The sequence below is a fragment of the Gopherus flavomarginatus genome, chromosome 3 (genome assembly GCF_025201925.1).
Source record: "Gopherus flavomarginatus isolate rGopFla2 chromosome 3, rGopFla2.mat.asm, whole genome shotgun sequence".
In the NCBI taxonomy this organism is placed as follows: Eukaryota; Metazoa; Chordata; order Testudines; family Testudinidae; genus Gopherus; species Gopherus flavomarginatus.
The window spans coordinates 286,582,925-286,598,616 of record NC_066619.1 but is presented as its reverse complement, the minus strand read 5'-3'; the positions used below and the strand labels follow the sequence as shown (position 1 = coordinate 286,598,616).

The following is a 15,692-nucleotide window of genomic DNA, read 5'->3' as shown; positions in this document are numbered from 1 at the left end:
CGGGCTCCCGTCACCCCACTCTGCTGCTGCCCCCCTGAGCCCCACAATCGGAGCTATTCTGGGGTTGCCCCCCACAGACCCAAGAGGAATCACCCTCGTTTTGACTCCTTCGATGTACATCTAAAAACAAGGCACCGCCGTGACCCAGGGGTCCCCAGGGCGGCCTCGTGCTGCAGTTGCTTCCCCACGCCCTGCTTTATCGAGCCCACGGCTTGGGCCCCTCATGCCCCGGCCTGCTGGGGTTGGTCTGAGAACGTTACATGCCCCAGGCCCCTTGTCAGCCCCACTGGCAAGAGATCGTCTCTGGAGCCCACCCTAGAGACTCCCCCGGGGGCAGGGATGCATGAGCAGCAGAGGGCAGGTGGGGGGACCCCCGAGGCCAGGGAGGGCCCTGATCACCACAGGGCGAAGAGTGCGAAGGTGCAAGTCCACCATAGCCCTGGCACGGAGCCACCGAGAACCAGCCCCTGGCTTGTGGGGTGCCATGGAGCCGGGGGACCCGCTGCGATCCAGCCGTGCTCAGCAGCGACAGAAACCAGCCCACAGTGCATGTAGTGTGCTGGGGGGGCATAACGCACCACGCAGCCTGGGGAGGGCATCTGGGGGGAAAGCTGCCAATGCTGGGCCTGCCCCCTGGACAGCCAGGGCCCCACGCTCCGGGCTGCCCAGGCCCCCTCTGGGGTGTGTGTGTGAGACAGCTCCCTGCATGGGGTGGGGGTCTATCAGGGGCACAGCCTGCCCCCAGGCGGTCCCCTCTGCCCTGTGCCGGGGGATTTCCTCCATACTGAGCTGCAGGAGGGCCATCGTGACAGTCTGGTGCCCACCTCTGGCGCCTGCTTTCCAGGCAGAAGTGAGTTAATTTGCACAGCCTTTCCCCCGCCCCCCAGCCAGGCCCATTGTCCCCCTTGTACAGACCGGGACCCTGAGACAAGGCGAGGGGGCGGGACTCAGCTGAGGCCCCACAACAAATCAGTGGCAGAACTGGGAACAGAACCCAGGAGTCCTGATCTTTCCTCTCCTAACCTGTTGGCTCGTCGAAGCTTCTCCACTCTTCTTCCCCCTAAAACACACCCCCAGAGCTACACAACCGGATGTGTGTATACAACCCGCCACACACTGCCCTGGGAACCCTTCCACCTCCACTCCCCCAGGTCAGCTCCAACAGCGGGGTGCGGACATCGCACTATGGGGCAGCCAGCTCTGGGGTCACATCCAGATCAGGCTCACCTCAGCCTCCCCCCCGGCCAGCCCACTCCTGCGATGCCCAGGCTCGCCTGACCATCCAGGGGTCAGCAGCCTGCAACCCGCCTCCCCGCATCCACGCAGAGGGACGGGGACCCCGTGTCCAGCTGTCAGTCCTGTGGGCTCTCAGCAGCTCCGTGTCGAGTCCCAGGCCAGGGGCCATGCGGGGTGGGCTGGGCAGGACCCATGGCTGCCATGCTCTCTGCTCCCAGCCCCCTCTCCTCCTGCTCCAGAGCACTCCCCTCGGAGACTGAGATGGGGGTTGGGGGGCTATGGAGCCAGGACAGCCCTGAGGCACAGACACGCTGTGGGAACCTGTACCACAGCGTCCCCAGAGCCCTGAACGAGGGAGCCCCCACGGGGGGCAAGGGGAGCCACTCCCCAAGGTCTAGGCCGCTCTTGCCCCATTGCGGCGGAGCTGCTGGCTCTAGGAGCTGGGCAGAGCTCCCCCAAACTCAGCTCACCTGTGACCACTGAGCAGCATTTCCAGGCGGGGCCAACGGGGCGTCCCCACTGCCTCCTGCAGCTCCTGGAGGATGCTGGGCACGTGGAGGGGCTTGACACCACCCAGCCCCCTGACCGTCTCCCTTGGCATGTCTACCCAGCCCTCCGCCAGGGCCGGCTCCTGCGCGAGCCCCTTGGACACCCCCGAGCAGCGCACGTCTCCAGCCCCTGGACTGCTGAAACCCCCCGATTGAACGGGTCTTGTGAGCCGCAGCATCGCGGGCGCCTCTCCCAGGGCACAGCTCCCTGGAAACCTGGCTCCTGGCACAGGGCCCAGCCAAAGGTCCCCTCCGTGCCCCCTCCCCCCCGGCAGAGCCGCCCCAAACCCCTTCTAGTGACATGCTGAGGGCCAGGCGCCCGTTTGTAACCTCGTCCCCTGGTGGGCCGGGGAGGCTGGAGCCAGAGGGGGCCGGGATGTCGCCAGACTAGAACTCAGGGGGACACGGCAAGACGAGCACCAGGCAGTGAAGTGGCCGAGCGGGCGGGTGGATCCGTGAAAGAGCCGCTCCGTCCCCGGAGCTGCGGCGGAGAGGAGAACCCGCTGGAGCTGACAGGCCCAATTCTGCTCCCATTCAAATCAATGGCAAAACTCCTCTGAGTTCATCGGCCCGTTCGGTCCAGAGACCCACGGGCCCACTTCCATGGCCTGGGGGGACTGACGCGGCTTCATCGTAAGAACATTCAGAGCAAAGGTCCAGCCAGTCCCATGTCCTGCCTGCCGACCATGGTCAGGGCCAGGTGCCCCAGAGGGAGTGAGCAGCCGTCATTCTCCAGCTCCCCTTCCAATAGCCGGAGCTGGGCCAAGCGCTCCCCACCCCCGGCTCATTAGTGACCGCTCCTGGCTGTGAAGAGGGCAGCCAGCCCCCTGCCCACTCGCCAATCCTCCACCCGTGGCAGAGTCTGGACTGGCTGTCGGCCAACGATCGTCCCCCTTTGCCCAAAGTGAGGCTTGTAGGTCCGTCGGCAGCCCCCACTGCCCACGACACAGGGCGAAGCACAAGAGCTCCCAAGCAAGCGCTCCATGGCTGGGAACATGCTCTTGGCAAACGTCCGTGTGAGCGTCTCCTGCACACGGGCTGCAGGAAGGGGGAGGAGGGCAACCACGGGGCAACGGCCACGGCTGGGGACTTGGGACGGAGACCTTAGTTCAATTCCCTGCCCTGCCAGAGTCTTTATGTAACATGGGTCAGCCACTCTGTGCCTCAGTTTCCCCTCAGTGCGATGGGGAGACTAGCCCTGCCCTGCCTCCCAGGGGTGTGTGAGGATGAAGCCAGGAAAGAGGGATGATACTATGGAGATGGGGCAGACAGTACCTGAGCTAGAGCCCCAGTGACGGCAATTCACACAAACCATCCCAGGAAAAGCCCTTCCACTATGCACTTGGTACTGACGGCAAACCCTGCTCCGAAAACCCACCGGCCTTCACCGTGCGAGGCCCCCCTGGGAAAACCTTCCACCCCATTCCCCCCAGGCCAGCTCCGACAGCAGGGTGCAGACAGGCTCCACCATCCAGTCAGGCTGGGGTCATCCTGCGTGTTCACTTCCGAGGCTTCGGGCCAGCAGTTCGATTAGCTGGGTGACCAGATGTCCTGATTTTATAGGGACAGTCCCGACGGGGCTTTGTGTTATATAGGCGCTCATTACGCCCCACCCCGTCCTGATTGCTGTCTGGTCACCCTACGATTAGCCCAATACTCATACGGGGCCCCTCGAAACCTCGGTTTGTCGGAGCCCGGCTGGGTTTCTTGGTTTATAACCTGGGTGGGGGGGGGGGGGTGCATGGTTAAAAAGCTCCAGGTTGGAAGAAGAAAACAACTGAAGGATGTGCTGGGTTGGCAGGAGCGGGCGAGCTCACTCGCCAGGCAGCTGTGGAGCCGATTGGCCTGATGGCTAAGGAGAGCTGCAGTCGCACCGAGGCCCCTGGGGCTGAGCCAGGCTGGGGCTCAAGGCCATTTGCACGAGGTCAGCGTTGCCCTGGGGAGCTGCGGCTCCCTGCAGGAGTGAGAGAGGCTGGTGGGGGGGAGCAGAGAGGGAAGTGTGGCAGGCCTCACGGCTCTGTCCTCCGAACCCGCGCCCTGCGCCTGCGCGAGGACGGGCGCTCCAGAATCGGACGTACCCACCCGCAATGCTGCGGTAACCGAAAAGCGCTACACAGCTGCCTCCCCTTTGCTTTCGGGTTCCTTGTCCAATCCCCGCTGGGAGGCCAGCGAGCCCGGCTCGTACCGGCCAGGGGTTGACAGCTGGATTGCTCCCCCACACCCTGCTGCAGGTAGGAAGCCTGTTCCGCTGCAGCATTTCTCATGAATAAATCACAGGGAACACAGGTAGGCTGCTCTGAAAAAGCCCTGCTCCCCCCCAGCCACGCAGCCCCCGCTGCTGAGTGCCGTTCCCATCAGCTCCCTGTGATTCCCTTCCTCCCACTGCTCCTCTCTGTCCATTTGCTCACAGCTCCAGGGAGGGTGCAGTGATCACGCTGCTGCTGTTTGGTTTGGGGGTTGGGGGTTTACCGAGTCTCGCCCTTTGTTTTTCACCTGAAACAGGGCAGCCGGGACCAGAGGGGCTGGGACTGGGTGGCTCCAGCAATGACCCTGCCCACGCTCTCGCCCACGGGAGACACGGTCACAGGAGCCGCCTCGTTAGTCCAGAGGGCTCCACTCGCAGAAGTCTGTCTGCCAGATCAGGGCCTTCCCTGCCTCTGCTGCCCCCGCAGCAGCACACAGCCCGCCGAGCGTTGGTGACAATCCTTCGAGGGCCCTGGCCAAAAGCTGGACCCAGCAGCCGGGAGGGAGTGATTTGGCAGAGGGCTGCACACAGCTGCCAGGGCCGCGGGAGCAGGAGGGCCCGGGAGTGCGCAGTGGGCCACGGCACAGTAGAAACCCGACCACGTGCTAGACAATGACCGAGAGTCCTCGACTATCCAGCCAGGCTTCTGGCTGCCCCCAGAGCCACCTTGCTGCCCGCTCCCCACGCTAACCCAAGAGAGACTGGAGTTTAACCGCCCTCATGGGCCCTTGTGCTGGAGACACAAACACCCAGGCACACGCTAGCACGGCAGGGGAGCTGCTCCATGGCGAAGGCTGGGCTACAACTCCCCCTCGAGAGGGCACTGAGGCAGGAAAGGGAGGGCTCATGCTGCCCGCCCCACCCAGCCTGGCGCGGTGTCGTGTGTGGCCCGGCGACGGCTCGGGAAGGTCACCCCGTGAAGCCAATCTGATGACCTGCTGGCCCATTCCCCCTGCTCTACCTCCATCCAGCTCCCCCCAGGAGGTGTCCTGGCTCTGTCCAGTCTGACACAGAGTCACCATTCCCTGGCAGTGGCACCCAGCTCCCGGGAGTTGGCACCCAGGCCAGCCACCTTCCCCTGCCTGTTGGGGAGATCCTGCGCCCACCTTCAACTCCACACCACTTCCCCACAGCCGGAGAGGAGCAAACCAAACAGGCAAAGTCGGGGCGCCCGAGGCAGCCGTCATCTGGTGAATGGTGCCTCTCTCTTCGCGGTGCTGCGGAGACCCCGGCGTGCTGAGTGCCGGCCCGGCTGCCATTAATTATTAAAGGAAATCAGAGCATTTCCTAGCAAACGAGCCCCGCGAATGTCTGTTACAGGAAAGCACCAGCTTCCACTCCCGGCTTCTCCAGGAACAGAGGGCACCAGGCAATTACGATGCTGTGATTCTTCCTTCATTAATTCCAGAGAGGGGCCAGAGCCCCAGCTAGCGCAAATCAGCAGACGTGGATGGAGCCACTGATTTACACCCGCTGGGCCCTGTCCCTTCAGCTCTGCAAATGGCCACATCGGGTCACTGGGTCTCCACTGATTTTATCCTCCTGCTGGGAGCCCGCAGGAGGGAATGATCCTGCATTGGCCGGGGGGGCGGGGATCTAACAGGTCTTTGCAGGTGGCGACTTGCGTGATTTTACTTTTAATAACCGGCCCCCGAGCAGAGAAGCCCTGGGAGCAACTCCCACAAAGAGCCCAGCAATGCGCTCAAGCAACCCAAACTGCAGCCCCCGCCGGACGCCTGATGGCAGAGAGCGAGCGTGTGCATGCAGCCCACGTTCACGCTTGGCTCTGCCAGTGGGTGCCACACCTGCGCGGCAGGCGCTGGCTGGACCTGGTCAGTACAGACACTGGGAGACACGAGGATGGAAACGGGGCACCGCAGGGAAAGCCGGGCCCCCAGCTGCCCTGGCTCTCGTGGGGCGGGTGCTGGCTGGACCTGGTCAGTACAGAGACACGAGGATGGGAACGGGGCACCGCAGGGAAAGCTGGGCCCCCAGCTGCCCTGGCTCTCGCGGGGCGGGTGCTGGCTGGACCTGGTCAGTACAGAGACACGAGGATGGGAACGGGGCACCGCAGGGAAAGCTGGGCCCCCAGCTGCCCTGGCTCTCGCAGGGCGGGTGCTCGCTGGACCTGGTCAGTACAGAGACACGAGGATGGGAACGGGGCACCGCAAGGAAAGCTGGGCCCCCAGCTGCCCTGGCTCTCGCGGGGCGGGTGCTCACTGGACCTGGTCTGTACAGAGACACGAGGATGGGAACGGGGCACCGCAGGGAAAGCCGGGCCCCCAGCTGCCCTGGCTCTCGCGGGGCGGGTGCTCGCTGGACCTGGTCAGTACAGAGACACGAGGATGGGAACGGGGCACCGCAGGGAAAGCTGGGCCCCCAGCTGCTCTGGCTCTCGTGGGGCGGGTGCTGGCTGGACCTGGTCAGTACAGAGACACGAGGATGGGAACGGGGCACCGCAGGGAAAGCTGGGCCCCCAGCTGCCCTGGCTCGCGGGGCGGGTGCTGGCTGGACCTGGTCAGTACAGAGACACGAGGATGGGAACGGGGCACCGCAGGGAAAGCTGGGCCCCCAGCTGCCCTGGCTCGCGGGGCGGGTGCTGGCTGGACCTGGTCAGTACAGAGACACGAGGATGGGAACGGGGCACCGCAGGGAAAGCTGGGCCCCCAGCTGCCCTGGCTCGCGGGGCGGGTGCTGGCTGGACCTGGTCAGTACAGACACTGGGAGACACGAGGATGGGAATGGGGCACCGCAGGGAAAGCTGGGCCCCCAGCTGCCCTGGCTCTCGCGGGGCGGGTGCTGGCTGGACCTGGTCAGTACAGAGACACGAGGATGGGAACGGGGCACCGCAGGGAAAGCTGCGCCCCCAGGTGCCCTGGCTCTCGCGGGGCGGGTGCTCGCTGGACCTGGTCTGTACAGAGACACGAGGATGGGAACGGGGCACCGCAGGGAAAGCCGGGCCCCCAGCTGCCCTGGCTCTCGCGGGGCGGGTGCTCGCTGGACCTGGTCAGTACAGAGACACGAGGATGGGAACGGGGCACCGCAGGGAAAGCTGGGCCCCCAGCTGCTCTGGCTCTCGTGGGGCGGGTGCTGGCTGGACCTGGTCAGTACAGAGACACGAGGATGGGAACGGGGCACCGCAGGGAAAGCTGGGCCCCCAGCTGCCCTGGCTCGCGGGGCGGGTGCTGGCTGGACCTGGTCAGTACAGAGACACGAGGATGGGAACGGGGCACCGCAGGGAAAGCTGGGCCCCCAGCTGCCCTGGCTCGCGGGGCGGGTGCTGGCTGGACCTGGTCAGTACAGAGACACGAGGATGGGAACGGGGCACCGCAGGGAAAGCTGGGCCCCCAGCTGCCCTGGCTCGCGGGGCGGGTGCTGGCTGGACCTGGTCAGTACAGACACTGGGAGACACGAGGATGGGAATGGGGCACCGCAGGGAAAGCTGCGCCCCCAGGTGCCCTGGCTCTCGCGGGGCGGGTGCTCGCTGGACCTGGTCAGTACAGAGACACGAGGATGGGAACGGGGCACCGCAGGGAAAGCTGGGCCCCCAGCTGCCCTGGCTCTCGCGGGGCAGACTGGGATAGGCTCTGCCCAGCCAGAGACACACACGCTCCCAGGCTGCTGCCTGACTAGTTTCTTGCCTGGCCTGGGTCTGCCCCCTGGAAACCCGGCGCTGGCCTCCTCCATGCTTTCAGCATGTACAGCTCTCAGCCGGTGCCCGGGGGCCAGGCCAGGTTAACCAGCTCAGCGAGGGGACCCTGGCGACGGCAGGCCAGGGCATTTTCTCCAGCCCTCGTTCAGTGCTTGAGGGGTTAATTCAATCTGCAGCACCCCAGCCTTGCGCCCAGGGCTTGAGCGGAAAGCCTTTGGCCCCTCTCCAGAGGGCTCACCTGGGTCCCAGCAGAGCTGCAGGGAGCTGGGGGCACACAAGGAAGGCAGGATCAGCCCCCTGGCGTACAGCTCAGAGATGGCAGCAGAAGGAGGGGGAGGCAAGAGCCAGCACCCAGCTCTATGACACTGTGCTCTGGGGAGCTGCTCCCTGCAGCCCGGGGACACAGCACACCCAACAGGGCCAGATCCTCGCGGGTGTAAATCAGTAAAGGGCTTAAATCTGCTTTAATATGGGAGCAACGTTGTTCTTTTCCACTGCAACAAATTCAAGTGTCTCTCCCTCCCCTGCACAGCCCAGCCCTGCTCTGCCCCTCCCGTCTCCTCTCCTGGCACGCTCCCTGCCCGGTGCCCACTTCCCCGTCCCGCAGTGCCCCTGCTACACCAGCCCCCAACCCTGCACAGCTCTGGGACATCCCTGCCCTCCTCTTCCCAGAGTCATCTGCCCAAGCGTCCCAGCTGGACAACGGAGCCAGAACAGCTCCACTGAAGTCAAGAGAACGCTGCTGATTTACGCTAGCAGAAGGTTTGGCCCAGGGCATTTCACCTCTCCCCCCAGCCCTCCATGCATGGCTCATTGTCTCGCACTGGGATCCTGCTGATGCATTTGGAAAGGCCGTGCGTGTTCCTCCAAACCCTAAGGATTAATTAGCGCCTCTATCCAAACCCTAGGCTGAAAATTCGGCTTGAGGGAACCGTGGTTTTGCCCTGGTAAAATGTCTCTTCAGTCAGGGAGAGGGAATCACCCAGTCCTTGGAGTTTGGGGGTGGGGGGACAACTTGGGGAAGGAGGTTGAAAGATTTAAAAGGAAAACAAATCCCCATCAGGTGCAATTAGCCAGCAGCTCAAATTGTTCCTGCCTTCGATCCAGTCCGAAAGGGAGACATGGGCCAGGCTGCCTGGGGAGCAGGCTAAGGCAGCGAAGTTAGGGACAGCCTCGCGCTCCCAGGAAGGGGTTTGGGGCCTTTCTAACAGCGCCAGTTTGAAGAACTCCTGCGTGTTTCTGCCCCATTGTCCCAGCCCCTGCCCTCAAGCAGAGCCCGCCAGCACCACTAGCCATGGGCAGGAATTTGGACAGCAGAGTTAATCCCTGGAGGGAGGGTCTGGCTATGAGGCCGGGCTGGAAATATTTTATTAAGAGTAATTTTTGTTGGGTTAGGCACTATGGAAGCCCTGAAAAGGGGGGAGGAATCTTGGGGTTCATCAGTTTCCCTGTGAACATCCGTCTGGTTTTGCCTGTTATTGCAACCAGTGAGGGGGGAATAAATCTGCCCTGTGTTGTGTTTATTTTTCAAGCTGAGGTTCGCTCCTCTCCTCCAAGGCAGGGGGCTGGGAGGGTTAATTGCTCAGTGTTTGCAAAGTGCTGACCGGGGCAGAGCCCAGGCTCGGGGACACACGGGCACCTCTCTGCTGACTGGAGCTGGGCATGCTTCTCCGAGGGCAGAATTCTGCTGCTGTGCCGGACCTTGGAGGGGGTTATTCCCTCAGCCCTCAAGGCTGCCTGGCCTAAAAGACACTTCTGTGGACCGGCCCCACCCAGCCCAGGGGTGGAAGAAGGGGATGCTGAGCCCTACGGGGAGAATAGCAAAAGCACTGAGGAGAGGCGGGGACTGGTGCTAGCTACAGAAACCTAGCCCCGGTCAGCTGTGAAAGCCCGGCTCCACCCGTGAGCTCCCCTCTCCTCCATGCCCCGCACACGGCCCTCGTGGCTCGGTGTCAGGCACAGTCTGAGGGGGTGTTCAGAGACATGGGGCAGAATTCCTGCTAATCTACCCTGCTTTGTCTGGTGCCATCTGGCCCAGAGAGAGGGGGCCTCGGTGTGACCTTCGGGGCTGGAATGTGATAGGTGGCTCTGAGAAAATATACTAGGTTCAACTGAGCACGGGAAGGGGTTCCCTGGGGAGGGGGTGGAATCTCCTTCCTTGGAGGTTTTTAAGGCCCGGCTTGACAAAGCCTTGGCTGGGATGATTTAGCTGGGGATTGGTCCTGCTCTGAGCAGGGGGTTGGACTAGATACCTCCTGAGGTCCCTTCCAACCCAGATATTCTCAGATTCTATGATAAGACAGATAGATAGACAGACAGACAGACAGACAGACAGACAGATAGATAGATAGATAGACAGACAGACAGGACCTTAGTATGGTTACGATCACAGGGTTTTAAAAGAAGCCTTTACAATTCTCCAGGGATCGCCACACAAACACCAGCCCCAAACACATTGAACAGACGAAGTCCTGCTCAGCCTGCTGGCTTCTGATGCTTAAAAGTAGCCTAGACTCAGAATTAGGAAACCAAGGAAACGGACCAGCCTGCCTGGGGATAGACCAGACAGGAACTAAGAGGTCTTGTTCCGTCTCCTCCGCAATTCTACCCTGGATATTTCAGTTTTGTTTGACAGTTTGAGGTGAGTTTCCAAGTCCAGAATAGCAAGAGGGAAATTATACATTACACCCAAGGAGCTGCCGTGCCGCACGCTGCGGGGAAAGAGGCCACCTTAGACCTAGGTTTGGTCAAGTTCACTGCCTCTTGTTTCAGTGTGAAGGTTGGGAAAATACCCGGCTAGAGAATTCAGCCCAAAGTCAAGCGCTCCAGCCCCTCTCCGCCTTCTGTGACAATCCAGCTGGACAGCGAGTTGGAAAGACAACCGAGATGCCAAATCATATTATATCTGTCTATACCAGGGGTAGGCAACCTACGGCACACAAGCTGATTTTCAGTGGCACTCACACTGCCTGCGTCCTAGCCACCGGTCCCGGGGGCTCTGCACTTTAATTTAATTTTAAATGATGCTTCTTAAACATTTTAAAAACCTTATTTACTTTGCAAACAACAGTTGAGTTATATATTATAGACTTATAGAGAGAGACCTTCTAAAAACGTTAAAATGTATTACTGGAACGCGAAACCTTAAATTAGAGTGAATAAATGAAACTCGGCACACCACTGCTGAAAGGTTGACAACCCCGATCTACACACACACACACACTTTACATATTATCTAATGCACATTATTTTCATAATCTCAATTTCCCCTCTGCGTAACTGAACTAAAATAATTGCTAAAGGAGAGCAGAAATCAAAGCTTTGGGAACATTCAAGGATCAATTAAAAAAAAAACAATTTAAATCAAAAGAAGCAAAATTCTCTGTCCTCCAAGCACAGAGGCATGGGATTCACATATTCCTATTTAGCAACGTACAGAACCAATCTACAGGGAATGAAGTCAGGTCCACTGTAGGCAGATGTCGCCATCCTATACAACAAAGAGAGGGGTCTATTTGTGCACTGGAAACCTGAAAGTAACGCCTGCCACGCTTCGAGATTTCCACATTAAAATCCATGATCCTGGTATGGAACATCAATAAAGTCACCAATTAAAAAACCAGCCCAACCCAACCCTGCCACATCCACCAGTCCTGAGAACTTTCTCTGACAATTAGAGTCATGGATCTGAAGTTTCAAACCAGTGGGTGTTAGGCAAAGGAGGAGAAGGGGAAAAAAAGGAACAATTTTTCCTGCATTTTGGAGATCCTCAGCTATCTTTGCAACACTGTTTTGCCATTTCAGGCAGAAGTGTTAATTTCAAAACACTTTCCAACTGCCTGGGGAAAGGAAATACAACACCCACTTTTTAATAACGTGAACTGATCTCCCTTGCCATTTCCAATCAAAATCCGTTTTGATTCTGCTGAGCGACACATCTGAAAGCACTTCTAGTTCTGCACCTTCTGACCGTTAGCACAGCTTTCAGAACAACCCCCAAGTGCATTTCTCCCTCTCCGTCTCCTTGGATCAGAACAGGTTTAAAGGGTTTATCACTAGGCGCAAGGCGCTTCAACAAAATGCTGGTAATTGTAAACCTCCCAAAGGTGAGGGGGAAGGAAGACAAAGATAAAATGTAGTAAGAACAATAAGAACTGGGCTCCGAAATTCCTCTTAGTTAATTCTCCTTCCAGGAAGCCTCAGTATTTACTTCTCTGGCGGCTTCCTCACCAACCAGATCAAACAATACAGAAGCCAGTTACCAACTTTCCTACACAAACACTCCCCCTCCAGCATAAGGCTGTGGGTCAGGTTTGTGCTGGTCTGGCAGGTGTCATGCCCTCAGCCAGCAGCAAGCCCTGGCCAGGTCGGGCCCGGGCCCGGGGTCTGGCTCTGAGACGTGCGCCCGCACAGAGCAGTGCAATGACATTGCTTTGCCGTGAAGTGTCAGGGCTGGGGCAGGTTGGTCCCTTACCTCTGGGCTGCCGTGCTGGCATCCAGGATCCCGGTGCTTTGCATCCAGGACCTCACTGCTGTCAGTCCGCTGCTCAAGGGTTCTTCCTTCATGGTCAGCCCTCCTCTGGGGAGACCCTCCTGGATGGAGAACATCAAAACAGCTTTGGAAAGGGGAGGGGGGGATGAGCTCGCCCCACAGCGCCCCCAGGCCACCTCCACTGGAGCAATGGACACAAAAAGTTTGTTTGGCCAAACTTATAGAAAATGCTGGGGGGGGGGTCGAATCCCCAAAGCCCCAGGCAGCGCCCAGAGCCCAGCTCAGAGCAGCAGGGGGCTCTGGGTCCAGGGTAGGGAAAGGCCAGTGTCCCCCGGCCGCCTCCCCCCCAACCACAGCCCGGGCGACCCTCAGGTGCCAGCAACCAGGGCAGCCGCATCTGGGGGGTTGTTTGGGAGCGGAGCGAGGGGTGGTTCGGGGGGCGGGAGGTCCAGGGAAGTTGGGGAGAGGAGCCGCAGCAAGTGCGAATCAGCGGCAGGGAGGGGCAGGGTTTGCGCAGGGGGGGGCGCGGAGGACAGGAAATCCCAGCGGCGGGGCCGGGGGAGGAGGCGGGCGGGGGAGCCGGGCTGCGGGCGCGGAGCGGGGCCGGGGGGAGCCGGGCTGCGGGCACGGAGCGGGGCCAGGGGGAGCCGGGCTGCGGGCGGGGAGCGGGGCCGGGGGGAGCCGGGCTGCGGGCGGGGGAGCCGGGCTGCGGGCGCGGAGCGGGGCCGGGGGGAGCCGGGCTGCGGGCGCGGAGCGGGGCCGGGGGGAGCCGGGCTGCGGGCGCGGAGCGGGGCTGGGAGAGGAGGCGGGCGGGGGAGCCGGGCTGCGGGCGCGGAGCGGGGCCAGGGGGAGCCGGGCTGCGGGCGGGGAGCGGGGCCGGGGGGAGCCGGGCTGCGGGCGCGGAGCGGGGCGGGGGGGAGCCGGGCTGCGGGCGGGGGAGCCGGGCTGCGGGCGCGGAGCGGGGCCGGGGGGAGCCGGGCTGCGGGCGCGGAGCGGGGCCGGCGCTGGTTACCATCCAGGCGGGGGCCGCGGGCTCGGCGCTCGGCGGCGGTAGCAGCAGCAGCAGCCGCGGGCGCTCCCGGGGGAGCCGCGGGGCCGGAGCGCTGGGCCGGCCGCCTCCCCTCCGCCTCCTACCGCTGCGGCTCCTCCGCCCCTCGCCGGGCAGCAGCACCATGAGCAGCACCAGCCGCCCCGCCGGGCCGGGCCCCGGGCAGCCGCCGCTCTGCGCCCCCGGGCGGCCCCGGCCCCGTCCCCTGCCGGCCTGGCCGACCCGGGCCATGCCGCCGCCTCCTCCCGGGGGAGGGCGGCCGGAGCCGGCAGGCTGACATCATTCCGGGGAGGAGCCGGCGGCGGGGGGCGAGGGGCAGCGCCGGGGCAGGGGGCAGCGGGACCCCCAACGCCCCCCCCCGAATCCACTGGGTTAAAGGGACCCCCAACGCGCCCCCTCAATCCACTGGGTTAAAGGGACCCCCAACGTGTCCCCCCCAAATTCACAGGGTTAAAGGGACCCCCAATGCTCCCCCCCGGGATCCACCAAGTTAAAGGGACCCCCAATGCGCCCCCCCGAATCCACCGAGTTAAAGGGACCCCCAACACCCCTCTGAAATCCACCAGATTAAAGGGAGCCCTCCAACACCCCCCCCCGAATCCACCGGTTTAAATGGACCCCCAACACCCCCCCAAATCCACCAGGTTAAAGGGAGCCCCCCAACACCCCCCCAAATCTGCCCACTTAAAGGCCTAATACAGCCCCCAAAATCTACCTAGCAGGTGACAGGGACCTCAATACTACCCCCAAGTTCACACAGCTCAAGGACACCAATGCACCCAAAGAGCCTCCAATGCTGCCCCCAAGTCCATCCCTCCAAGGGGAACCCCAATATTGCCTCCCAAAATCCACCTGGTTAAATGGGCCCCCATATTTTCCCCCAAAATCCATTCAGCTAAAGGGACCTCCCAGGCATTGGCCTGCTAAACCCAGGGATGTGAGTTCAATCCCTGAGGGGGCCACTTAGAGATCTGGGGCAAAAATCAGTATTTGGTCCTGCTAGTGAAAGCAGAGGGCTGGACTCAATGACCTTTCAAGGTCCCTTCCAGTTCTAGGAGATGGGTATAGCTCCCGTTATAAAGTCTGTGGATAAATATGCCCTCATTCTCCCCAACGCTGCCCCCAATCCACCGATGTAAATGGTACCTCAATACTGGCTCCTCCATAATCCATCTTATCCAAAGGGACCCCATTACAGTCCCCCCCAAACCCTCCCAGCTAGAGACCCCCAAAACGCTCCCCCTTGGTAACCCCTAATACAGTACCCTTCAATGGATCTATGTAAGGAGCCGCCAGTTCTGCACCCCGAGCTGCATCTAGCAAAAGGGACTCCTCAAATGTTGCATCCTAAAGGCTTCTGGTGAAAGGGGCTCCCCTGTATGGCCCCCCCCCACACCCCAGCTAAAGCAAATGCTCAGTGTTGCACCTCAGCATTTCGTCAGGGAGATCAGGGCCACACCATTTGCTCAGCCAAGCTAAGCAAGCCTCACCCACTGCACCCCAACAAACGGGACTTCCCGGTCTGCCCCCCAACCTCCAGCCCCGCTGAGGACACCTGGAGATTAGCTGAAACCCTTGAGTCAACCGGGGAGGTCGGATGCAGTGGCTACTGGGCAGCTGTCAGTCAAGTCGTTGTGACTGGGGGTGGGGTATGTGGGTAGGAAGTAAAACAGGATCCCCTGGGAACTCTGCAGCGACACATCTGGGGGGAAGGAACCTGGGTGCTCAGCAGGAGGGTGGATGAGGAATGGCTGAGGCGCGTACTGGGCTCGGCAGGCAGCCGGTTCGACACGGGTTATGTCTACACTAGAACGGCGACAGCAGCGCCACGGTTCTTCCAGTGCTGGAGCTGCTCTTCCGTCCCGGAGCGGAGTCTCCGCTTGGTCGCCCAGAGTGTGCCGGTTCCCCCGGCCCTGCGTGAGGCGTTACGCTGCCCCGTTTGCCCTGCAGAGCAGCCCATGGGGTAGTACTGAGTTAGGGCTCCCAGAAAGGGCAGGGGAGTGTGGGGCTGCCCGCGGCAGAGAGCAACGAGATGCAAGTTGTCTCAGCAGCCCAGGGCCTAGCACGCTTCCCAGGGCTGCTCTGCACTGCAGAATTGGGTCGGCTTGGCGACTCCGCCCAGGGCTGGGGACTCGGCTCGGCCGGCGGGCACTGAAGCCCCAGTACGGGCACTGCCAGGTGGCTGGGAGAATTCTTCCACCGGTCTAGCTGCTGCCTCTCGGAGAGAAGTGTCTTCACTGCAGCACTCCAGTCATTCTGGTGTAGACGCAGCCTATGAGGGACTGGGCATTGATATGGACAAGACTGATGAGGGCTGCCCCAGGGAATGACCCTGCTGGAAGGGAGTGGCTGTCTCATACACCAGAGTTTAAACTGAACTCTCAGGGTGAGCCCTTCCTGGCCGCAGGCTAGCCCACACCTGCTCCTGCAGGGTTCTCGCACCTCCTGCAGCAGCCGACTCTGGCCTATCA

At 61.6% G+C, this 15,692-nt stretch overlaps 1 protein-coding gene across 1 annotated transcript in view; it reads right to left on the bottom strand.

Moving 5' to 3' along the window:
- The window catches only part of EBF4 (EBF family member 4), a 110,220-nt gene extending 97,585 nt beyond the window's left edge, over positions 1-12,635 (bottom strand). The window contains exons 1-2 of the mRNA XM_050944909.1: positions 12,156-12,635; positions 10,851-10,861 (exon numbers count right to left, since the gene is read on the bottom strand). Coding sequence (XP_050800866.1) covers positions 10,851-10,861; positions 12,156-12,289 — 145 coding nt within the window. The 5' untranslated portion in view covers positions 12,290-12,635. The remainder of the gene's footprint in view (positions 1-10,850; positions 10,862-12,155) is intronic.
- Positions 12,636-15,692: the final 3,057 nt, after the last annotated feature.